This window comes from Salmo salar, chromosome 07, assembly GCF_965601325.2.
Source record: "Salmo salar chromosome 07, fSalSal1, whole genome shotgun sequence".
In the NCBI taxonomy this organism is placed as follows: Eukaryota; Metazoa; Chordata; class Actinopteri; order Salmoniformes; family Salmonidae; genus Salmo; species Salmo salar.
Window position 1 is genome coordinate 2,915,932 of NC_138297.1, and position 26,569 is coordinate 2,942,500.

Below are 26,569 nucleotides of genomic sequence, written 5' to 3' on the forward strand. Positions count from 1 at the left end.
GGCACAGTGCTATATTAACCAGACCATCCCCTGGCACAGTGCTATATTAACCAGACCATCCCCTGGTACAGTGCTATATTAACCAGACCATCGCCTGGCATGGCACAGTGCTATATTAACCAGACCATCCCCTGGCATGGCACAGTGCTATATTAACCAGACCATCCCCTGGCATGACACAGTGCTATATTAACCAGACCATCCCCTGGTACAGTGCTATATTAACCAGACCATCCCCTGGCATGGCACAGTGCTATATTAACCAGACCATCCCCTGGCACAGTGCTATATTAACCAGACCATCCCCTGGCATGGCACAGTGCTATATTAACCAGACCATCCCCTGGCATGGCACAGTGCTATATTAACCAGACCATCCCCTGGCATGACACAGTGCTATATTAACCAGACCATCCCCTGGTACAGTGCTATATTAACCAGACCATCCCCTGGCACAGTGCTATATTAACCAGACCATCCCCTGGCACAGTGCTATATTAACCAGACCATCCCCTGGCATGGCACAGTGCTATATTAACCAGACCATCCCCTGGCACAGTGCTATATTAACCAAACCATCCCCTGGCACAGTGCTATATTAACCAGACCATCCCCTGGTATGACACAGTGCTATATTAACCAGACCATCCCCTGGCACAGTGCTATATTAACCAGACCATCCCCTGGTATGACACAGTGCTATATTAACCAGACCATCCCCTGGCACAGTGCTATATTAACCAAACCATCCCCTGGCACAGTGCTATATTAACCAGACCATCCCCTGGCATGGCACAGTGCTATATTAACCAGACCATCCCCTGGCATGACACAGTGCTATATTAACCAGACCATCCCCTGGCATGGCACAGTGCTATATTAACCAGACCATCCCCTGGCACAGTGCTATATTAACCAGACCATCCCCTGGCACAGTGCTATATTAACCAGACCATCCCCTGGCACAGTGCTATATTAACCAGACCATCCCCTGGCACAGTGCTATATTAACCAGACCATCCCCTGGCACAGTGCTATATTAACCAGACCATCCCCTGGCATGACACAGTGCTATATTAACCAGACCATCCCCTGGTACAGTGCTATATTAACCAGACCATCCCCTGACACAGTGCTATATTAACCAGACCATCCCCTGGCACAGTGCTATATTAACCAGACCATCCCCTGGCACAGTGCTATATTAACCAGACCATCCCCTGGCACAGTGCTATATTAACCAGACCATCCCCTGGCACAGTGCTATATTAACCAGACCATCCCCTGGCACAGTGCTATATTAACCAGACCATCCCCTGGCATGGCACAGTGCTATATTAACCAGACCATCCCCTGGCATGACACAGTGCTATATTAACCAGATCATCCCCTGGCATGACACAGTGCTATATTAACCAGACCATCCCCTGGTACAGTGCTATATTAACCAGACCATCCCCTGACACAGTGCTATATTAACCAGACCATCCCCTGGTACAGTGCTATATTAACCAGACCATCCCCTGGCATGGCACAGTGCTATATTAACCAGACCATCCCATGGTACAGTGCTATATTAACCAGACCATCCCCTGGCATGACACAGTGCTATATTAACCAGACCATCCCCTGGTACAGTGCTATATTAACCAGACCATCCCCTGGCATGGCACAGTGCTATATTAACCAGACCACCCCTGGCACAGTGCTATATTAACCAGACCATCCCCTGGCATGACACAGTGCTATATTAACCAGACCATCCCCTGGCACAGTGCTATATTAACCAGACCATCCCCTGGCACAGTGCTATATTAACCAGACCATCCCCTGGCACAGTGCTATATTAACCAGACCATCCCCTGGCACAGTGCTATATTAACCAGACCATCCCCTGGCACAGTGCTATATTAACCAGACCATCCCCTGGCACAGTGCTATATTAACCAGACCATCCCCTGGCACAGTGCTATATTAACCAGACCATCCCCTGGCACAGTGCTATATTAACCAGACCATCCCCTGGTACAGTGCTATATTAACCAGACCATCCCCTGGTACAGTGCTATATTAACCAGACCATCCCCTGGCACAGTGCTATATTAACCAGACCATCCCCTGGCACAGTGCTATATTAACCAGACCATCCCCTGGCACAGTGCTATATTAACCAGACCATCCCCTGGCATGGCACAGTGCTATATTAACCAGACCATCCCCTGGCATGACACAGTGCTATATTAACCAGACCATCCCCTGGTACAGTGCTATATTAACCAGACCATCCCCTGGCACAGTGCTATATTAACCAGACCATCCCCTGGTATGACACAGTGCTATATTAACCAGACCATCCCCTGGCACAGTGCTATATTAACCAGACCATCCCATGGCACAGTGCTATATTAACCAGACCATCCCCTGGCACAGTGCTATATTAACCAGACCATCCCCTGGCATGGCACAGTGCTATATTAACCAGACCATCCCCTGGCACAGTGCTATATTAACCAGACCATCCCCTGGCATGGCACAGTGTTATATTAACCAGACCATCCCCTGGCACAGTGCTATATTAACCAGACCATCCCCTGGCACAGTGCTATATTAACCAGACCATCCCCTGGCATGACACAGTGCTATATTAACCAGACCATCCCCTGGCACAGTGCTATATTAACCAGACCATCCCCTGGCACAGTGCTATATTAACCAGACCATCCCCTGGTACAGTGCTATATTAACCAGACCATCCCCTGGCACAGTGCTATATTAACCAGACCATCCCCTGGCACAGTGCTATATTAACCAGACCATCGCCTGGCATGGCACAGTGCTATATTAACCAGACCATCCCCTGGCATGACACAGTGCTATATTAACCAGACCATCCCCTGGCACAGTGCTATATTAACCAGACCATCCCCTGGCACAGTGCTATATTAACCAGACCATCCCCTGGCACAGTGCTATATTAACCAGACCATCCCCTGGCATGACACAGTGCTATATTAACCAGACCATCCCCTGGCACAGTGCTATATTAACCAGACCATCCCCTGGCATGACACAGTGCTATATTAACCAGACCATCCCCTGGCACAGTGCTATATTAACCAGACCATCCCCTGGCACAGTGCTATATTAACCAGACCATCCCCTGGTACAGTGCTATATTAACCAGACCATCCCCTGGCATGACACAGTGCTATATTAACCAGACCATCCCCTGGCACAGTGCTATATTAACCAGACCATCCCCTGGTACAGTGCTATATTAACCAGACCATCCCCTGGCACAGTGCTATATTAACCAGACCATCCCCTGGCACAGTGCTATATTAACCAGACCATCCCCTGGTACAGTGCTATATTAACCAGACCATCCCCTGGCATGACACAGTGCTATATTAACCAGACCATCCCCTGGCACAGTGCTATATTAACCAGACCATCCCCTGGCATGACACAGTGCTATATTAACCAGACCATCCCCTGGCATGGCACAGTGCTATATTAACCAGACCATCCCCTGGCATGGCACAGTGCTATATTAACCAGACCATCCCCTGGCATGACACAGTGCTATATTAACCAGACCATCCCCTGGCATGGCACAGTGCTATATTAACCAGACCATCCCCTGGCACAGTGCTATATTAACCAGACCATCCCCTGGCATGGCACAGTGCTATATTAACCAGACCATCCCCTGGTACAGTGCTATATTAACCAGACCATCCCCTGGTACAGTGCTATATTAACCAGACCATCCCCTGGTACAGTGCTATATTAACCAGACCATCCCCTGGCACAGTGCTATATTAACCAGATCATCCCCTGGCACAGTGCTATATTAACCAGACCATCCCCTGGCATGACACAGTGCTATATTAACCAGACCATCCCCTGGCACAGTGCTATATTAACCAGACCATCCCCTGGTACAGTGCTATATTAACCAGACCATCCCCTGGCACAGTGCTATATTAACCAGACCATCCCCTGGCACAGTGCTATATTAACCAGACCATCCCCTGGCATGACACAGTGCTATATTAACCAGATCATCCCCTGGCATGACACAGTGCTATATTAACCAGACCATCCCCTGGCATGACACAGTGCTATATTAACCAGACCATCCCCTGGCATGGCACAGTGCTATATTAACCAGACCATCCCCTGGCACAGTGCTATATTAACCAGACCATCCCCTGGCACAGTGCTATATTAACCAGACCATCCCCTGGCATGACACAGTGCTATATTAACCAGACCATCCCCTGGCACAGTGCTATATTAACCAGACCATCCCCTGGCATGGCACAGTGCTATATTAACCAGACCATCCCCTGGTACAGTGCTATATTAACCAGACCATCCCCTGGTACAGTGCTATATTAACCAGACCATCCCCTGGCACAGTGCTATATTAACCAGACCATCCCCTGGCACAGTGCTATATTAACCAGACCATCCCCTGGCACAGTGCTATATTAACCAGACCATCCCCTGGTACAGTGCTATATTAACCAGACCATCCCCTGGTACAGTGCTATATTAACCAGACCATCCCCTGGCACAGTGCTATATTAACCAGACCATCCCCTGGCACAGTGCTATATTAACCAGACCATCCCCTGGCACAGTGCTATATTAACCAGACCATCCCCTGGCACAGTGCTATATTAACCAGACCATCCCCTGGCACAGTGCTATATTAACCAGACCATCCCCTGACACAGTGCTATATTAACCAGACCATCCCCTGGCACAGTGTTATATTAACCAGACAATCCCCTGGCACAGTGCTATATTAACCAGACCATCCCCTGGCACAGTGCTATATTAACCAGACCATCCCCTGGCACAGTGCTATATTAACCAGACCATCCCCTGGCATGACACAGTGCTATATTAACCAGACCATCCCCTGGCATGGCACAGTGCTATATTAACCAGACCATCCCCTGGCATGACACAGTGCTATATTAACCAGACCATCCCCTGGTACAGTGCTATATTAACCAGACCATCCCCTGGCACAGTGCTATATTAACCAGACCATCCCCTGGTACAGTGCTATATTAACCAGACCATCCCCTGGCACAGTGCTATATTAACCAGACCATCCCCTGGCATGGCACAGTGCTATATTAACCAGACCATCCCCTGGTACAGTGCTATATTAACCAGACCATCCCCTGGCATGGTACAGTGCTATATTAACCAGACCATCCCCTGGCATAGTGCTATATTAACCAGACCATCCCCTGGCACAGTGCTATATTAACCAGACCATCCCCTGGCACAGTGCTATATTAACCAGACCATCCCCTGGTACAGTGCTATATTAACCAGACCATCCCCTGGCACAGTGCTATATTAACCAGACCATCCCCTGGCACAGTGCTATATTAACCAGACAATCCCCTGGCACAGTGCTATATTAACCAGACCATCCCCTGGCATGGCACAGTGCTATATTAACCAGACCATCCCCTGGCACAGTGCTATATTAACCAGACCATCCCCTGGTACAGTGCTATATTAACCAGACCATCCCCTGGCATGGCACAGTGCTATATTAACCAGACCATCCCCTGGCATGGCACAGTGCTATATTAACCAGACCATCCCCTGGCATAGCACAGTGCTATATTAACCAGACCATCCCCTGGCACAGCACAGTGCTATATTAACCAGACCATCCCCTGGCACAGTGCCACGACTCTTCACTAGACATATCAGCCCTCCATTCTGCTTAGTACTGCCTCTCAGGGACCTGGTTGTACGACTCTTCGCGGCACTACGCTCTCGTTGGCCGGCCTTCTAAAATAAATAATCTAAAATAAAAAATAATAAAAAATGTAAAATTACTGGACTCTGACATTGCTTTGCAAAGTCTGATTAAGGACATTATTTTTTTATTTTATTTATTATTTTATTTATTTCTTTATATTTTATGTCACCTTTATTTAACCAGGTAGGCAAGTTGAGAACAAGTTCTCATTTACAACTGCGACCTGGGCCAAGATAAAGCAAAGCAGTTCGACAACATACAACAACACAGAGTTACACATGGAATAAACAAACATACAGTCAATAATACAGTAGAGAAATAAGACTATATACAATGTGAGTAAATGAGGTGAGATAAGGGAGGTAAAGGCAATAAATAGGCCATGGTGGCAAAGTAAATACAATATAGCAAGTACAAACACTGGAATGGTAGATTTGTAGTGGAAGAAAGTGAAAAGTAGAAATAATGAATAATTATTCAGTTGTACATGTTCTACTCTCCCTGTATTTCAGTTACCTGCCTCTCCTTGCACTTTCAATTTCCCCTTCATTACACATTTATACATCCTACTTAATAACATAAGATTGTACTTAATAGTTTCACTTGTAAATATCGTTGTACTCTTTTTATTTAGCATTTCTGGTCAGATGCTAACTGCATTTCGTTGTTACTGTTCTTGTACAACGACAAAAATTCTAAATTTAAAATCTAAAATTCTGACCGGATTACGTAAATGAACCAAAGCGTCCGTTGCTATGCTGGTTGCTTGGTTACCTCGTCGGCGGTGACGAAGGATGAGGATGATGAGGATGAGCTCTAGATCACCTCGGGAAGCGCTCGCCTAATTATTACCTCAGAAAGGACGGTGACGACCTGCTTGACTACCCGTTGCCTCAGAGGACTGAAACGATTGGAAGGAGAACACTTTCTTTACCATGTATTTGTCTTTATATAAAGTATATATTTTGTTTTAAAATAGGAATAAATCATTTAAACTGTTTTTAGATGCTAGCTAATGTACTTGTAACGTTATACCTCAGCCTAGCTAGCCAGCTACAGTAGCTGGCTAGCTAGCCAGACAGTTTAATTTAGCTAACGTTAGCTAGCTAGCTACTGTAACTGGCTAGCTAGCTAGCTAGCTACAGTTTAATTTAGCTAACGTTAGCTAGCTAGCTACTGTAACTGTTATTGCAGCTTTTTTGTTTGTATGTAGCTTGCACTTCAATGGCATCCTGGAGGAGATTTTCTTGTATCTTTCCAACCTGGTGATGTACGACGAAGACACCACTGATCTCGACAACGTTCAGAGAAATTCACAATTCAGGGTAACGTTAAGCAGTTGACTTCAATTACGATAACTGGAGGGATTTAGCTTCGCGCCAATCATTTTCCACCTAACGTTAGCTAGTTGCCAGCTGTACATATTAGTTCAGTGGAGGCTGTTGAGGGGAGGACGGCTCATAATAAAATGTCTGAAATATGGAGTAAATTAAAACGGTACAAACACGATTTCCATGTGGTTGATGCCGTTCCGTTCACTCCATTCCAGACCTGTTCACCGGACGTGCTACCTGTCCCAGACCTGCTGTTTTCAACTCTCTAGAGACAGCAGGAGCGGTAGAGATACTCTCAATGATCGGCTATGAAAAGCCAACTGACACTTACTCTTGTGTTACTGACTTGTTGCACCCTCGACAACCACTGTGATTATTATTATCTGACCCTGCTGGTCATTTATGAACATCTAGGCCATGTTCTGTTATAATCTCCACCCGGCACAGCCAGAAGAGGACTGGCCTCCCCTCATAGCCTGGTTCCTCTCTAGGTTTCTTCCTAGGTTCCTGCCTTTCTAGGGAGTTTTTCCTAGCCACCATGCTTCTACACCTGCATTGCTTGCTGTTTGGGGGTTTTAGGCTGGGTTTCTGTACAGCACTTGGAGATATCAGCTGATGTAAGAAGGGCTTTATAAATACATTTGTTATTATGAGCCGTCCTCCCCTCAGCAGCCTCCTCTGATATAGTTCTACGTCTGTCATATTGAGGTATCTAGCGATAAGTTCAACCTCATCAATCGAACGGATAGGTTTAAGCAATTATGGCAATTCCAAATGTCTTTAACTAGGAGGGGGAAGGATGGCCAGCCATACAGGAGGAGGAGGCCGTGCCGACCGAGATGCATGCTGGGCATTTTCGAAGTGAAGCACCTGACTTCCAGAAATCAACCAACACTTCTTGTGACGGGGAATTGTCAAGGAGATGGACAGCCGACCAAGTGAAATAACCTTTTTGTTTATCTATCACATTCCATTATATCTGGAATTATTATGATTTCAATGAATGTCTTATCAGAGACACGTTTCAATTCGTCACTGTTTGCTTAAAAAGGTCAGTACCCTTTCTAGCCTGCCAGAGGTTTCAAATCAAAATGTATTCATGAAGCCCTTCTTACAATCAGCTGATATCTCAAAGTGCTGTACAGAAACCCAGCCTAAAACCCCCCCCAAAACACTGTGCTAACAACCCTCCAAACGAGCTTCAATGCCATACAACTCTCCTTCCGTGGCCTCCAACTGCTCTTAAATGCTAGTAAAACTAAATACATGCTCTTCAACCGATCGCTGCCCGCACCCGCCCGCCCGTCCAGCATCACTACCCTGGACGGCTCTGACTTAGAATATGTGGACAACTACAAATACCTAGGTGTCTGGTTAGACTGTAAACTCTCCTTCCCGGACTCACATCAAACATCTCCAATCCAAAATTAAATCTAGGATCGGCTTCCTATTTCGCAACAAAGCATCCTTCACTCATGCTGCCAAACATACCCTCGTAAAACTGACCATCCTACCGATCCTCGACTTCGGTGACGTCATCTATAAAATAGCCTCCAACACTCAACAAATTGGACGCAGTCTATCACAGTGCCATCCGTTTTGTCACCAAAACCCCATACACTACCCACCACTGCGACCTGTATGCTCTCGTTGGCTGGCCCTCGCTTCATACTCGTCGCCAAACCCACTGGCTCCAGGTCATCTACAAGTCTCTGCTAGTTAAAGCCCCGCCTTATCTCAGCTCACTGGTCACCATAGTAACACCCACCCGTAGCACGCGCTCCAGCAGGTATATCTCACTGGTCACCCCCACAGCCAACTCCTCCTTTGGCCGCCTTTCCTTCCAGTTCTCTGCTGCCAATGACTGGAACGAATTGCAAAAATCTCTGAAGCTGGAGACTCATATCTCCCTCACTAACTTTAAGCACCAGCTGTCAGAGCAGCTCACAGATCACTGCACCTGTACATAGCCCATCTGTAAATAGCCCATCCAACTACCTCATCCCCATACTGTATTTATTTATTTATCTTGCTCCTTTGCACCCCAGTATCTCTACTTGCACATTCATCTTCTGTACATCCTACCATTCCAGTGTTTAATTGCTATATTGTAATTACTTCGCCACCATGGCCTATTTATTGCCTTAAATTACCTAATTTACACTCACTGTATATAGACTTTTTATTTTCTTTTGTTCTACTGTATTATTGACTGTATGTTTGTTTTACTCCATGTGTAACTCTGTGTTGTTGTATGTTGTCGAACTGCTTTGCTTTATCTTGGCCAGGTCGCAGTTGTAAATGAGAACTTGTTCTCAACTTGCCTACCTGGTTAAATAAAGGTGAAATAAAATAAATGAAAAACTATGGTGAATCACTAAAACAATACAGAAATACACTACGGAATAAGAAGGAACAGCAGGTCAGAAATCACCTCAATGTAAATGAAGAATCCATAGAATCTAACCACTTCTGGGAACATTGGAAAACACTAAACACACGACAACACAAAGAATTATCTATCCAAAACAGAGATGTCTGGGTAAACCACTTCTCCAATCTTATTGGCTCTATAACAAAGAACAAACAGCAAAAACATATACATGATCAAATACAAATCTTAGAATCAACTATCAAAGGGGGAGGCTTGCAAGCTGAAGAACACCATCCCAACCGTGAAGCATGGGGGTGGCAGCATCATGTTGTGGGGGTGCTTTGCTGCAGGAGGAACTGGTGCACTTCACAAAATAGATGGCATCATGAGGCAGGAAAATTATGTGGATATATTGAAGCAACATCTCAAGACATCAGTCAGGAAGTTAAAGCTTGGTCAGAAATGGGTCATCCAAATGGACAATGACCCCAAGCATACTTCCAAAGTTGTGGCAAAATGGCTTAAGGACAACAAATTCAAGGTATTTGAGTGGCCATCACAAAGCCCTGACCTCAATCCCATAGAAAATTTGTGGGCATAACTGAAAAAGTGTGCACGAGCAAGGAGGCCTACAAACCTGACTCAGTTACACCAGCTCTGTCAGGAGGAATGGGCCAAAATTCGCCCAACTTATTGTGGGAAGCTTGTGGAAGGCTACCCGAAACGTTTGACCCAAGTTAAACAATTTAAAGGCAATGCTACCAAATACTAATTGAGTGTATGTAAACTTCTGACCCACTGGGAATGTGATGAAAGAAATAAAAGCTGAAATAAATCATTCTCTCTACTATTATTCTGACATTTCACATTCTTAAAATAAAGTGGTGATCCTAACTGACCTAAGACAGGGGATTTTTACTAAGATTAAATGTCAGGAATTGTGAAAAACTGAATTTAAATGTATTTGGCTGAGGTGTATGTAAACTTCTGACTTCAACTGTACCTTGTCAGTTACACAACTGAATGCTTTCAACTGAAATTTAACCCAACCCCTCTGAATCAGAGGTGGAGGGGGAGAGAAGAGGGGAAGGAGGAGGAAGAGGAGGGATAGAGGGAGAGAGAGATGGAGGGGAGAGAAGAGGGGAAGGAAGAGGAAGAGGAGGGATAGAGGGAGAGAGAGAGGGGGGAGAGAAGAGGGGAAGGAAGAGGAAGAGGAGGGATAGAGGGAGAGAGAGAGGGGGGAGAGAAGAAGGGAAGGAGGAGGAAGAGAAGGGGAGGGACAGAAGGAGAGAGAGGGGGTAGAGAAGAAGGGAAGGAGGAGGAAGAGGAGGGATAGAGGGAGAGAGAGAGGGGGTAGAGAAGAAGGGAAGGAGGAGGAAGAGGAGGGATAGAGGGAGAGAGAGAGGGGGCTAGAGAAGAAGGGAAGGAGGAGGAAGAGGAGGGATAGAGGGAGAGAGAGAGGGGGGAGAGAAGAGGGGAAGGAAGAGGAAGAGGAGGGATAGAGGGAGAGAGAGAGGGGGGAGAGAAGAAGGGAAGGAGGAGGAAGAGAAGGGGAGGGACAGAAGGAGAGAGAGGGGGTAGAGAAGAAGGGAAGGAGGAGGAAGAGGAGGGATAGAGGGAGAGAGAGAGGGGGTAGAGAAGAAGGGAAGGAGGAGGAAGAGGGATAGAGGGAGAGAGAGAGGGGGCTAGAGAAGAAGGGAAGGAGGAGGAAGAGGAGGGATAGAGGGAGAGAGAGAGAGGGTAGAGAAGAAGGGAAGGAGGAGGAAGAGGAGGGATAGAGGGAGAGAGAGAGGGGGCTAGAGAAGAAGGGAAGGAGGAGGAAGAGGAGGGATAGAGGGAGAGAGAGAGGGGGCTAGAGAAGATAGAGGGACTACACTCTTAATAAATTCCACTTATTTAAATGTATCTAAGTGTTAAGGAACTATAATGAGCCATTACATCACTTCCTGTTTCACTAGGGTATAAAAATGAGGTAACACACATGCAATATCCCTTCGTCATCCAACACCATGAAGAAAAGAACTGGCAGTTCAAAAGAGACAGACGATCGTAGACCTTGATAAATCTGGTAACGGCTACAAGAAGATCCAACGAACGATTGAATATACCACTGGGCACTGTCAGGGCAATTATTAAAACATTCAAAAGATATGGAACAGTGTAAAACCTCACGGGTAGAGGACGCAAATGCATTTTGCCCCCCCAGGATGAGGAGGAGGATGGTGAGAGAAGGCCTTGGAGACGTCTTGGGGGGGGGGGGGGGTCACCAGGTTTCAGAAAAGCAGCATCTGACGCCACGTCCACAACCACAGGAAAAGGGTTTCCAGAAGAAAGCCCTTTCTGATCCCCGAAGACACAGACGCTCTTGGAGTTTGCCAAACCGTTTATTTCAATTCTGACCGGAAGAAAACGCTCTCTGGTCAGATGAGACCAAAATTGAACGTTTCGGGCACGTTTGACGTCGAAAAAGAGAGAGACGCACCTCATACCCACGGTGAAATACGGTGATGTTTTAGGGCTGTTTTAATTCCAGGAGGTCCATAATAAATTCCACCAAGTTTCAGGCAATTCTGGCTGACAATCTGGTTTACAGGAAAAGACTCTTTCATTACCAGAGGTGGTGACACTTAAGGACTAAATGAGAAGTGCCAATAATTATGAAACCTCGATTTTGGCTAAATGTATTTTGCATTTAAATAATTGTATGATTTTGGTTGGTGTTCCATTGAAACATTAATAAAAGTACAGTATTTCTCAACATGTTGGTATTTTGAGTTTCTCTCTATAATTATATTGTTTATATATATATATATATTATGTTTAAGTATTGTTTGTGCCCACTGTACATCGATTTGTTTAACACTTGTTTTTGGTTACTACATGATTCCATATGTGTTAATTTGATAGTTTTGATGTCTTCACTATTATTCTAGATTGTAGAAAATAGTAAAAAATAAAACAATAAACACTGGTACTGTACGTCTAGACGTAGAGAACGTTTCCATGATTAGATGTTTGAGGGACGACAGGAAGGAAGTTAACCAATAGATAAATCTGGTTGAGACATGTCTCGGTGCTCTGGGAACTGTGGTTTGTGTGTGTGTCTCTGTGTGTGTGTGTGTGTGTGTGTGTGTGTGTGTGTGTGTGTGTCTCTGTCTGTGTGTGTGTGTGTGTGTGTGTGTGTGTGTGTGTGTGTCTCTGTCTGTGTGTGTGTGTGTGTGTGTGTGTGTGTGTGTGTGTGTGTGTGTGTGTGTGTCTCTGTGTGTGTGTGTGTGTCTCTGTGTGTGTGTGTGTGTGTGTGTGTCTCTGTGTGTGTGTGTGTGTGTGTGTGTGTGTGTGTGTGTCTCTGTCTGTGTGTGTGTGTGTGTGTGTGTGTGTGTGTGTGTGTGTGTGTGTGTGTGTCTCTGTGTGTGTGTGTGTGTGTGTGTGTGTGTGTGTCTCTGTGTGTGTGTGTGTGTGTGTGTGTGTCTCTGTGTGTGTGTGTGTGTGTGTGTGTGTGTGTGTGTGTGTGTGTGTGTCTCTGTGTGTGTGTGTGTGTGTGTGTCTCTGTGTGTGTGTGTGTGTGTGTGTCTCTGTGTGTGTGTGTGTGTGTGTGTCTCTGTGTGTGTGTGTGTGTGTGTGTGTGTGTGTGTGTGTGTGTGTGTGTGTGTGTGTGTGTGTGTGTGTGTGTGTGTGTGTGTGTGTGTGTGTGTGTGTGTGTGTGTGTCTGCCAAATACACAGAACTAATCAAATAACCCAGAAAATAAAACATGGCTGCCATAGAATGTTGTAGTGTCACATAAATGGATCATAATGCCCTCAATGTCCTTACTCTCTAAATACATCATCTGGTAGGTGGGTAGGTGGGTCTGTCTGTGGGTCTGTCTGTGTCTGTGGGTCGGTCTGTCTGTGGGTGTGGGTCGGTCTGTGGGTCGGTCTGTGGGTCGGTCTGTGGGTCGGTCTGTGGGTCGGTCTGTGGGTCTGTCTGTGTGTCTGTGGGTCTGTCTGTGGGTCTGTCTGTGTGTCTGTGGGTCTGTCTGTGGGTCTGTGGGTCTGTCTGTGTGTCTGTGGGTCTGTCTGTGTGTCTGTGGGTCTGTCTGTGGGTCTGTCTGTGTGTCTGTGGGTCTGTCTGTGGGTCTGTCTGTGTGTCTGTGGGTCTGTCTGTGTGTCTGTGGGTCTGTCTGTGGGTCGGTCTGTCGGTCTGTGGGTCTGTCTGTGGGTCGGTCTGTCGGTCTGTGGGTGAGCTACTCACAGCCTGGTTTCTCTTGACGGAGGCGATGCAGATCAGGCAGGTTATCGCACCGGACTGGAACGCATCACTCAGGTACTGACGAGTTCTCTCTAGGTCTGTTACATCGCCACCTGGAGGAAGGGGGGAGAGAGGAGAGAGGAGGAGAGAGGAGAGAGGGGGGGAGAGGGGAGAGAGGAGGGGAGAGAGAGGAGAGAGGAGGAAGGGGAGGGGAGGAGAGAGAGGAGAGGAGGGGAGGAGAGAGGGGAGAGGAGAGAGGAGGGGAGAGGGGAGAGGGGAGGAGAGGGGAGGAGAGAGGAGAGGGGAGGAGAGAGAGGAGAGAGGGGAGAGGGGAGGAGAGGGGAGGAGAGGGGAGAGGGGAGGAGAGAGAGGAGAGGAGGGGAGGAGAGAGGGGATAGGAGAGAGGGGAGAGGAGAGAGGAGGGGAGAGAGAGGAGAGGAGAGAGGGGAGAGGGGAGGAGAGGGGAGGAGAGGGGAGAGGGGAGGAGAGGGGAGGGGAGAGAGGGGAGGGGAGAGAGGGGAGAGAGGAGAGGGGAGAGAGGAGAGGGGAGAGGGGAGGAGAGAGGAGAGGGGAGGAGAGAGAGGAGGAGAGAGGGGAGAGGGGAGAGAGGAGGAGAGAGGGGAGAGGGGAGGAGAGAGGGGAGAGGAGAGGGGAGGAGAGAGGAGAGGGGAGGGGAGAGAGGAGGAGAGAGGGGAGAGAGGAGGAGAGAGGGGAGAGAGGAGGAGAGAGGGGAGAGGGGAGGAGAGGGGAGAGAGGAGAGGAGAGAGGAGGAGAGGGGAGAGAGGAGGGGGGAGAGAGGAGAGGAGAGAGGAGAGGGGAGGGGAGAGAGGAGGAGAGAGGAGAGGGGAGAGACAGATATCAGGGGGTCTGATGGTGACTACGACAGCAGGGGGTCTGATGGTGACATCAAGGGGTCAATTTAACCTTGCGCAATACCCTAGATGCAGTTGCACCCCTAAAAACTAAAAACATCTGTCATAAGAAACTAGCTCCCTGGTATACAGAAAATACCCGGGCCCTGAAGCTTCCAGAAAAATGGAACGGAAATGGCCTCTTGGGGATGTCATTCGAAAACATAATGTTAAATTTCACTGCTATGCGGACGACACAGAGCTGTACATTTCAATGAAACATGGTGAAGCCCCAAAATTGCCCTCGCTAGAAGCCTGTGTTTCAGACATAAAGAAGTGGATGGCTGCAAACTTTCTACTTTTAAACTCGGACAAAACAGAGATGCTTGTTCTAGGTCCCAAGAAACAAAGAGATCTTCTGTTGAATCTGACAATTAATCTGGATGGTTGTACAGTCGTCTCAAATAAAACTGTGAAGGACCTCGGCGTTACTCTGGACCCTGATCTCTCTTTTGAAGAACATATCAAGACTGTTTCAAGGACAGCTTTTTTCCATCTACGTAACATTGCAAAAATCAGAAACTTTCTGTCCAAAACTGACGCAGAAAAATTAATCCATGCTTTTGTTACTTCTAGGTTGGACTACTGCAATGCTCTACTTTCCGGCTACCCGGATAAAGCACTAAACAAACTTCAGTTAGTGCTAAATACGGCTGCTAGAATCCTGACTAGAACCAAAGAATTTGATCATATTACTCCAGTGCTAGCCTCCCTACACTGGCTTCCTGTTAAGGCAAGGGCTGATTTCAAGGTTTTACTGCTAACCTACAAAGCATTACATGGGCTTGCTCCTACCCATCTCTCCGATTTGGTCCTGCCGTACATACCTACACGTACGCTACGGTCACAAGACGCAGGCCTCCTAATTGTCCCTAGAATTTCTAAGCAAACGGCTGGAGGCAGGGCTTTCTCCTATAGAGCTCCATTTTTATGGAATGGTCTGCCTACCCATGTGAGAGACGCAGACTCAGTCTCAACCTTTAAGTCTTTACTGAAGACTTATCTCTTCAGTAGGTCCTATGATTGAGTGTAGTCTGGCCCAGGGGTGTGAAGGTGAACGGAAAGGCTGGAGCAACGAACCGCCCTTGCTGTCTCTGCCTTGCCGGTTCCCCTCTTTCCACTGGGATTCTCTGCCTCTAACCCTATTACAGTGGCTGAGTCACTGGCTTACTGGTGCTCTTCCATGCAGTCCCTAGGAGGGGTGCGTCACTTGAGTGGGTTGAGTCACTGACGTGGTCTTCCTGTCTGGGTTGGCGCCCCCCCTTGGGTTGTGCCATGGCGGAGATCGTTGTGGGCTATACTCGGCCTTGTCTTAGGACGGTAAGTTGGTGGTTGGAGACATCCCTCTAGTGGTGTGGGGGCTGTGCTTTGGCAAAGTGGGTGGGGTTATATCCTGCCTGTTTGGCCCTGTCCGGGGGTATCATCGGATGGGGCCACAGTGTCTTCTGATCCCTCCTGTCTCAGCCTCCAGTATTTATGCTGCAGTAGTTTATGTGTCGGGGGGCTAGGGTCAGTCTGTTACATCTGGAGTATTTCTCTTGTCTTATCCGGTGTCCTGTGTGTATTTAAATATGCTCTCTCTAATTCTCTCTTTCTCTCTTTCTGTCTTTCTCTCGGAGGACCTGAGCCCTAGGACCGTGCCTCAGGACTACCTGGTATGATGACTCCTTGCTGTCCCCAGTCCACCTGGCCGTGCTGCTGCTCCAGTTTCAACTGTTCTGCCTGCGGCTATGGAACCCTGACCTGTTCACCGGACGTGCTTGTTGCACCCTCGACAACTACTATGATTATTATTATTTGACCCTGCGGGTCATTTATGAACATTTGAACATCTTGGCCATGTTCTGTTATAATATCCACCCTGCACAGCCAGTAGAGGACTGGCCACCCCTCATAGCCTGGTTCCTCTCTAGGTTTCTTCCTAGGTTTTTGGCCTTTCTAGGGAGTTTTTCCTAGCCACCGTGCTTCTTTCACCTGCATTGCTTGCTGTTTGGGGTTTTAGGCTGGGTTTCTGTACAGCACTTTGAGATATCAGCTGATGTAAGAAGGGCTATATAAATACATTTGATTTTGATTTGGGTCTGATGGTGACAACGACATTAAGGGGTCTGATGGGGACTACGACATTAAGGTGTCTGATGGTGACTACGACAACAGGGGGTCTGATGGTGACTACGACAGCAGGGGGTCTGATGGTGACTACGACAGCAGGGGGTCTGATGGTGACTACGACAGCAGGGGGTCTGATGGTGACTACGACATTAAGGGATCTGATGGTGACTACGACAGCAGGGGGTCTGATGGTGACTACGACAGCAGGGGGTCTGATGGTGACTACGACATTAAGGGATCTGATGGTGACTACGACAGCAGGGGGTCTGATGGTGACTACGACAGCAGGGGGTCTGATGGTGACTACGACATTAAGGGATCTGATGGTGACTACGACAGCAGGGGGTCTGATGGTGACTACGACAGCAGGGGGTCTGATGGTGACTACGACATTAAGGGATCTGATGGTGACTACGACAGCAGGGGGTCTGATGTTTGTGTGTAAGTCTAACACCATGAGCCTGAAAGCTGCTATGCGATTCGCGCCGTGAGACAGAAAGACTGACTGACCTTAAAAAGCAACTTGTGTGTCATCGATATGAGTCACAAACATTTATTAGAGTCGACATTTACTACAAAGTGTAACTAGGATAATTTCGGTGGTCAAGTCAGTCTCGTCCAAAACAGAGATTTGTGAGAAGATCGGAGAGGGGGGGGGGGGGGAACGATACGACAAAGAATGAAGGGTATTTAACAAATATCCATGGGTTTAAATTCTGCCCACATGACCACAGCCGGCAGTAAAAATCAACTCTGAGCATAACTGCAAGTGACCAAATCCCTATGGGGATAGTTAGGGACCGTCACTAAATTACACAACGGGACAAAAAAATGTTAAAATGTCAATAGCTCCTAAATTTAAATGACTTAAAAACCTTTAACTATAAATTGTAGAAATACGGATATTGAAAACATTTTAACGAGACAACTAAAATATTGTTCCCCCCATTTACATTGTGTAATTTATCCCCAGAAAGTTCCAGAAAGACAGAAGATCTAATGGTTTATTAACAGGCTGATGTTGTCGTCTCTCACCGGTCTGGTCCGTGTAGGTGGTGAGCGCGGAGGCCAGAATCTTCCCTCGTTTACCGTCCTTCCCCTGGACCTTCCCACCGTCATCAACTATATCATCGGCATCCTCGTCTGAGGAGGAGCTGTACTGGCTCTGAACCAATCGCTGAGCAGCAGCCTGGTTGGACTTCCTGATCTCCTCGAACTTGGATTGGCTCGACGCAGCTGTCGATAAATAAATACAAGTAATCGATCAATCAATCCAGATTATCAATCAAGGCAGATAATTAATCAGTCAGTCGATCAGTCAGTCAGTCAGCAAGCACACTGACAGAGTCTCTCTCACCCTCTCACTCTCTCTCTCTCTCTCTCCCTCTCTCTCACACTCTCTCACTCTCACCCTCTCTCTCTCTCTCTCTCTCACCCTCTCACTCTCTCTCTCTCTCACCCTCTCTCTCTCTCTCACACTCTCTCACCCTCTCTCTCTCTCTCACACTCTCTCACTCTCTCACCCTCTCTCTCTCTCTCACTCTCTCACCCTCTCTCTCTCTCACACTCTCTCACCCTCTCTCTCTCTCTCACTCTCACCCTCTCTCTCTCTCTCACACTCTCTCACTCTCTCTCTCTGTCTCTCTCTCTCTCTCTCACCCTCTCTCTCACACTCTCACCCTCTCACTCTCTCACCCTCTCTCTCTCTCTCACACTCTCTCACTCTCACCCTCTCTCACCCTCTCTCTCACTCTCTCTCACTCTCACCCTCTCTCTCTCTCACACTCTCTCACTCTCACCCTCACTCTCTCACCCTCTCTCTCTCTCTCACACTCTCACTCTCTCACCCTCTCTCTCTCTCTCTCTCTCTCTCTCTCTCTCTCTCTCTCTCTCTCTCTCACTCTCTCTCACCGTGTTGTGAAGGTGCTGCCATGTTCTTCCCTCTGTTAACAGGGTGTAGCTGTGTAGGACCAGTAGTGTTCTTCCCCCTCCCATCTCCTCCTCTCCCATCTCCCCCTCTCCCCCTCCCATCTCCTCCTCTCCCCCTCCCATCTCCAGCCCACACACCACTCGGTGTGTTAGCGGATTCTGTTGCCCTCTCTCTCTGAGGTCGTGACGCTTGACCCTGTGGCTGACCCCGGCCACGACCCCGACCCTGCTGACGCCAGGCCGGATCCATGGCGATGACCTGCCACATCACAATACAGGACATTAAAGAACACGTGGTCGATGACACATATATATGATAAGTGAGTGTTTCTGTTTTACCAAAGACCAGTGGTTCATATTGTATGGACCTTATTATCCCAACACCTAGCCCATAAAGAGGATCTTCTTGCAGCTGTGACAGCTTTAATATCTCAAATATTTTTAATTGTGCTCCAAAATGTATTCTTTATTTTATTTTAAAACATTTTTAAACAGGTGTTCCTTGTAAAAGGGGTCAGTGTAGAGCCCTGTGCACTATATTATAGGGTGCCATTTGGGACACCTACTGTTCCATACAGTAGGTACTGTTACTACTCATCAGACTGACTTCCTCCTACAGTCTTTATGTCTCTCTCTACAACCCCTGCCAGAAAAACCTATGGAGACTAAATCCGTCCCAAATGGCAACATATTCCCTATGTAGTGCGCTAAAAAAAAAAATGATACAGGTCCTTGGGATATACGCCTGACTGCGAGAGAAGGGGACTTCCATGCCCCGGCTGTGAACATGCAGACAGCTACTAAACACTACAAATTGATAGTCCCATATCAGATTTATCCAGAAAGTAGATTTACACGTCTGAATGAGTTAGCATCATATACCACCACAGGGCTAGCTAACAAACTAGCCGACAGTTTTACTAGTGAGAAAAGCTATAGTTGGCTGTTTTAAAAAGGAGTTATCGCTGAGCTAGCGAGTTCACCAAGGCTTGAACGAAATATTATATATCTCATTGCAAGTTCATGTTGTTGGTGACAGCTAATAGCTAGCCGGCTAGCTAATGGCTAGCTCGCTATGTCGTTCAAGGAAAGTGATAGCGACTCTAACTAATCACAACAAATATACAACTGTAATATTCATAACACAAACATGCATTACACTACTGAACTTTGAGGAATTAACAAACCTATGAATTGTGTAATATTGTTTTGTTTCATGTAGACATACCAGACCGTTTCACCTACACACCGCTCGCCTACACAGGACCCACTCACTGCGCAAACTCCGACCGCTGCGGTGCACGCTGGGAATTGTAGTGATTAACAATAGTCGTTTGTCGTTTCACTCAATGGTGAGCCGGTGTCTCAAAAACTACAAGTCCAAAAGTATTAACGAAGTAAAAGGGGGCTTTGCAACGTGTCAAACCAACGCTGTGTTAGAAGTCCACTACACGTAATGTTGGGTTACGGATGTAACCTTAGTTCACTGTGTGGTGTAACTGGAAATTAAACGATTTATGGAAACACCTCCTCATACGATTTGATTGAGATGCTGAATATGTTTACTGGCTGTTATTCCACTAAGAACTAGGCTGGACAAATGACATTTATAACAACGCTTTTTTCTGATTAAAAAAAATAAAAAAATAAAAATAAAAAACGAGTTCATTGCATCCACTGTGGACACCAGTTTCATAATATCACCATATTTCCCAGCTGCTTGCCGTCGTTTTTGAAGTCAACACGGAAAAACAGGCTTTGTTTTAAGGCATTTTTAAGGCACCCTGCAAGCTCCTATTAGTTCTATTGAGCACCAACTCGCCTTCTGAACGTTCTATTGTCCAGCCTACTAGAACCCCACGGAGGAAAGGCATGTAACGGTTGGCGACCCGTTAATCTACTCAGAGAACCACGTTTACACCCGTAACCCAACAATCTCGTAGCGGGTCGCCAAATGACCTTTTGGGAGAGGCTGTACCAAAGAGGTCGTTCGGACAACAGTGGGATATAACTCAACTTAGTCCAGATGAGTCCCTGGGACATTTTTTTGTATACGCCACAGGATGTAAAATAACATAATTACCCAATAGGGTAAAACAGAATTTCAACTGTGGCCTACAACCGAATACACAAGCAAGCTGAAAGCTGTAGTTTACAACATGAGGCTTCAAACAGCCTCACTGATGCTTGATAAGTGGTTGATTTTGCAAATACGGACATTTTTATGTCTCAGGGTTTGATTTTTAAGACAAAATGTTAATTTAGATTTTTTTTAAATTTTATTTCACATCCATTAAGTAGAGACTAAAATAACCTTAAACTTTTTTTTTTTTCAGCTTTCAAAATATTGAATGCACCTGTTTAAAAAGAGAGTTAATAAATTAATAAATACATGGAAACTATATAGAGTGAATTCAGAGAGTGTTCAGACCCCTTGACTTTTTCCACATTTTGTTACATTACAGCCTTATTCTAAAATGGGGAAGGGGAAAGGGGGGATACCTGGTCAGTTGTCCAACTGAATGGCTTCAACTGAAATGTGTCTTCCGCATTTAACCCAACCCCTCTGAATCAGAGAGGTGTGGGGGGGGGTTGCCTTAATTGACATCCACATCGATTAAATAAATACAAATCCTCATCAATCTACACACTGCCCAATATTGACAAAATGAAAACAGGTTTTTAGAATTTTTTTGGGGGGCAAATATATGAAAAAAAACAAACAGAAATCCCTTATTTACATAAGTATTCAGACCCTTTGTTATTAGACTCTAAATTGAGCTCAGGTGCTTCCTGTTTCCATTAATCATCCTTGAGATGTTTCTACAACTTGATTTGAGTCCACCTGTTGGTAAATTCAATTGATTGGAAAGGCAAACATCTGTCTATATAAGGTCACATAGTTGAATGTGAATGTCAGAGCAAAAACCAAGCCATGAGGTCGAATGAATTGTCCGTAGAGCTCCGAGACAGGATTGTGTCGAGGCACAGATCTGGGGGAAGGGTACCAAAACATGTCTGCAGCATTGAAGGTCCCCAAGAACACAGTGGCCTCCATCATTCTTAAATGGAAGAAGTTTGGAACCACCAAGACTCTTCCTAGAGCTGGCCGCCCGGCCAAACTGAGCAATCAGGGGAGAAGGGCTTTTGGTCAGGGAGGTGACCAAGAACCCGATGGTCACTCTGACAGAGCTCCAGAGTTAACCCATTCCCCAGGTGCTCTCATTTGTTGACTTCTGTAACCGAAAAAGCCTTGGTTTCATGCATGTTAACATTAGAAGCCTCCTCCCTAAGTTTGTTTTATTCACTGCTTTAAGCACACTCTGCCAACCCGGATGTCCTAGCCGTGTCTGAATCCTGGCTTAGGAAGGCCACTAAAAAAATCTGAGATTTCCTTCCGCAAAAACAACATTTTCCGTCAAGATAGAAATGCCAAAGGGAGAGGAGTTGCAATCTACTGCAGAGATAGCTTGCAAAGTTCTGTCATACTTTCCAAGTCTATGCCCAAACAGTTTGAGCTTCTAATTAAAAAAATGAATCTCTCCAGAAATAAGTCCTTCACTGTTGCCGCCTGTTACAGACCCCCCTCAGCTCCCAGCTGTGCCCTGGACACCATATGTGAATTGATTGCCCCCCATCTATCTTCAGAGTTCGTTCTGTTAGGTGACCTAAAATGGGATATGCTTAAAACCTGTTAGGGATAAGGGCAGTATTTTCACGTTCGGGTGAAAAGCGTGCCCAGAGTAAACTGCCTGCTACTTGCGCCCAGAGTCAAATATTTGCATATTATTAGTAGAGTTGGATAGAAAACACTCTGAAGTTTCTAAAACTGTTTGAATGATGTCTGTGAGTATAACAGAACTCATATGGCAGGCAAAAACCTGAGAAAAATCCAACCAGGAAGTGGGACATTTGAGAGTTGTAGTTTTTAAGTGATTGCCTATCCAAACTACAGTGTCTGTGGGGTCATTTTGCACTTCCTAAGGCTTCCACTAGATGTCAACAGCCTTTAGAACCTTGTTTCATGCTTCTACTGTTACTGGGGAGAGAATAAGAGACCATTCAATCAGTGGACTGCCTGATGCCAATGAGTTGTTTACTGCGCATTCACGCAGGTGCGCCGTTCCTTCTTTTTCCTCTGTAATGAATATGCTATTGTCCGGTTGGAATATTATCGAATATTTATGATAAAAAGACCCTAAGGATTGATTGTAAACATCGTTTGACATGTTTCTACGGACTGTAATGGAACTTTTTGACTTTTCATCTCGGGTTTTACACTCGCGCATTATGCCTTTGGAATAGTGGTCTGAACGCGCGAACAAAACGGAGGTATTTGGACATAAATATGGAGTTTATCGAACAAAATGAACATTTCTTGTGGAAGTGGGAGTCCTGGGAGTGCATTCCGACGAAGATCAGCAAAGGTAAGTGAAGATTTATAATACTATTTCAGAGTTTTGTTGACTCCAGAACTTGGCGGGTATCTGTATAGCTTGCTTTGGTGGCTGAGCTCTGTACTCAGAATATTGAACAATGTGCTTTCGCCGTAAAGCTATTTTGAAATCTGACACATCGGTTGCATTAAGGAGAAGTGTATCTATAATTCTTTCAATAACTGTTGTACATTTTATCAACGTTTATGATGAGTATTTTTGTAAATTGATGTGCTCATTCACCGAACTTTTGGGAGGCAAAACATTTTCTGAACATCACGCGCCAATGTAAAATGGGGTTTTTGGATATAAATATGAACTTTATCGAACAAAACATACATGTATTGTGTAACATGAAGTCCTATGAGTGCCATCTGATGAAGATCATCAAAGGTTAGTGATTAATTTTAGCTGTATTTCTGGTTTTTGTGACGGCTCTCCTTGCTTGGAAAATGGCTGTGTGGTTTTTCTTGACTCGGCACTGTCCTAACATAATCTAATGTTATGCTTTCGCCGTAAAGCCTTTTTGAAATCGGACAATGTGGTTGGATTAATGAGAAGTGTAGCTTTAAAATGGGATATAATTGTTGTATGTTTGAGAAATTTGAATTATGAGATTTTTGTTGTTTTGAATTTGCCGCCCTGCTATTTCACTGGCTGTTGAATAGTGTGTCCCGCAGGTGGGACGCTAGCATCCCACATACCCCAGAGAGGTTAAGTTTTCTGTTCGTTTCACAAGAAAACATATTTTGCATCTTCAAAGTGGTAGGCATGTTGTGTAAATCAAATGATTCGACCCCTCCCCCCCCCCAAAAAAAAAAATCTATTTTAATTCCAGGCTGTAAGGCAAGAAAATAAGAAAACTGCCAAAGGGGGGTGAATACTTTTGCAAGCCACGGTACCCCCTACGCTCCGTATTCTCCCTGGTTAAAAGCAGAATCCAGAAGCAGACCAGGACAAGGTGAGTAGAACGAAGGTATGAGGTATTTATTTACAGACTCCAATGTGAAAGCAGAATAATCCAGGAGACGGAGCCGGGAGCGGAGGTGAGTTGGTGAGAGTGAAGCCACCCGACGACCAGGCAGGAAGTGGGGTTGAACGTTTCCCGGGAGAATGACTGTAGACAGAGTAAACGGAGGCAAAAAAAACAACACAGAACAACAAAACTAACTCTAGTAAACTTGAGGTTGATACGCACAACTGTTCATTGCTAACGATCCGGGCAGGGAATGGATCTCAGTGTAACCGATGGGGAAATGGCTAGCTAGTTAGCGGTGGTGTAACCGATGGGGAAATGGCTAGCTAGTTAGCGGTGGTGTAACCGATGTGAAATGGCTAGCTAGTTAGCGGTGGTGTAACCGATGTGAAATGGCTAGCTAGTTAGCGGTGGTGTAACCGATGTGAAATGGCTAGCTAGTTAGCGGTGGTGTAACCGATGTGAAATGGCTAGCTAGTTAGCGGTGGTGTAACCGATGTGAAATGGCTAGCTAGTTAGCGGTGGTGTAACCGATGTGAAATGGCTAGCTAGTTAGCGGTGGTGTAACCGATGTGGAAATGGCTAGTTAGTTAGCGGTGGTGTAACCGATGTGAAATGGCTAGCTAGTTAGCGGTGGTGTAACCGATGTGGAAATGGCTAGCTAGTTAGCGGTGGTGTAACCGATGTGGAAATGGCTAGCTAGTTAGCGGTGGTGTAACCGATGTGGAAATGGCTAGCTAGTTAGCGGTGGTGTAACCGATGTGAAATGGCTAGCTAGTTAGCAGTGGTGTAACCGATGTGGAAATGGCTAGCTAGTTAGCGGTGGTGCGCGCTAATAGCGTTTCTATCAGTGACGTCACTCGCTCTGAGACCTTGAAGTAGTAGTTCCCCTTTGCGTTGCAAAGGGCCGTGGGCTTTTGTGGCGCGATGGGTAACGATGCTTCGTGGGGTGTCAGTTGTTGATTGTGCGCAGAGGGTCCCTGGTTCAAGCCCAGGTTTGGGGCGAGGAGAGGGACGGAACCTACACTGTTACATCAGCTCAGAGCTTATGAAGAGGAGAGGTGATGATCAGGACCCGGTGTGTGTGCAGACGGCTGATGAGATGCGGGTAATCGAGAGATCACCCCGCTTAGCTTCGTCGCCCCGGCAACCAGACAGGGTGCGTTCAGGAACCTCAGGAAACGGACTCAGGAAGCGGGATTCATGACACCACCGCAGAAAGCACTGAGCTAGGCTGAAACACCTGCATTTTGGAGCTGCCTCACTTCAGAAAGCAAGATAGAGACCATGCAGTTTTATTAACTCTATGATATACAGTACCAGTCAAAAGTTTGGACACACCTAGCCAGCCACCCTAGTCGAAGACTGTTCTCTCTGCTACCGCACGGCAAGCGGTACCGGAGCGCCAAGTCTAGGTCCAAGAGGCTTCTAAACAGCTTCTACCCCCAAGCCATAAGACTCCTGAACATCTAATCAAATGGCTACCCAGACTATTTGCTTTGCCCCCCCCCCCCCCCCCCTTACTCTTTTACACTGCTTCTATTCTCTGTTGTTATCTATGCATAGTCACTTTAATAACGCTAACTACATGTACATATTACCTCAATTACCTCAACACCGGTAGCCCCTGTATATAGCCTCCACATTGACTCTGTACTGGTACACCCTGTATATAGTCTCCACATTGACTCTGTACCGTAATACCCTGTATATAGCCTCCACATTGACACTGTACCGGTACCCCCTGTATATAGCCTCCACATTGACTCTGTACCGGTACCCCCTGTATATAGCCTCCACATTGACTCTGTACCGGTACCCCCTGTATATAGCCTCCACATTGACTCTGTACTGGTACCCCCTGTATATAGCCTCCACATTGACTCTGTACCGGTACCCCCTGTATATAACCTCCACATTGACTCTGCACTGGTACCCCCTGTATATAGCCTCCACATTGACTCTGTACCGTAATACCCTGTATATAGCCTCCACATTGACTCTGTACCGTAACACCCTGTATATAGCCTCCACATTGACTCTGTACCGTAATACCCTGTATATAGCCTCCACATTGACTCTGTACCGTAATACCCTGTATATAGCCTCCACATTGACTCTGTACCGTAACACCCTGTATATAGCCTCCACATTGACTCTGTACCGTAACACCCTGTATATAGCCTCCACATTGACTCTGTACCGTAATACCCTGTATATAGCCTCCACATTGACTCTGTACCGGTACCCCCTGTATATAGCCTCCACATTGACTCTGTACCGGTACCCCCTGTATATAGCCTCCACATTGACTCTGTACCGTAACACCCTGTATATAGCCTCCACATTGACTCTGTACCGTAACACCCTGTATATAGCCTCCACATTGACTCTGTACCGTAATACCCTGTATATAGCCTCCACATTGACTCTGTACCGTAATACCCTGTATATAGCCTCCA

The 26,569-nt window shown here is 46.4% G+C and overlaps 1 protein-coding gene across 1 annotated transcript in view; it reads right to left on the reverse strand.

The window, feature by feature from the left end:
• nfxl1 (nuclear transcription factor, X-box binding-like 1) overlaps nucleotides 1-20,136 on the reverse strand; it is a 95,887-nt gene extending 75,751 nt beyond the window's left edge. Inside the window, exons 1-4 of the mRNA XM_082977262.1 lie at nucleotides 19,924-20,136; nucleotides 18,678-18,954; nucleotides 17,802-18,002; nucleotides 13,747-13,856 (exon numbers count right to left, since the gene is read on the reverse strand). Coding sequence (XP_082833388.1) covers nucleotides 13,747-13,856; nucleotides 17,802-18,002; nucleotides 18,678-18,945 — 579 coding nt within the window. The 5' untranslated portion in view covers nucleotides 18,946-18,954; nucleotides 19,924-20,136. The remainder of the gene's footprint in view (nucleotides 1-13,746; nucleotides 13,857-17,801; nucleotides 18,003-18,677; nucleotides 18,955-19,923) is intronic.
• Nucleotides 20,137-26,569: the final 6,433 nt, after the last annotated feature.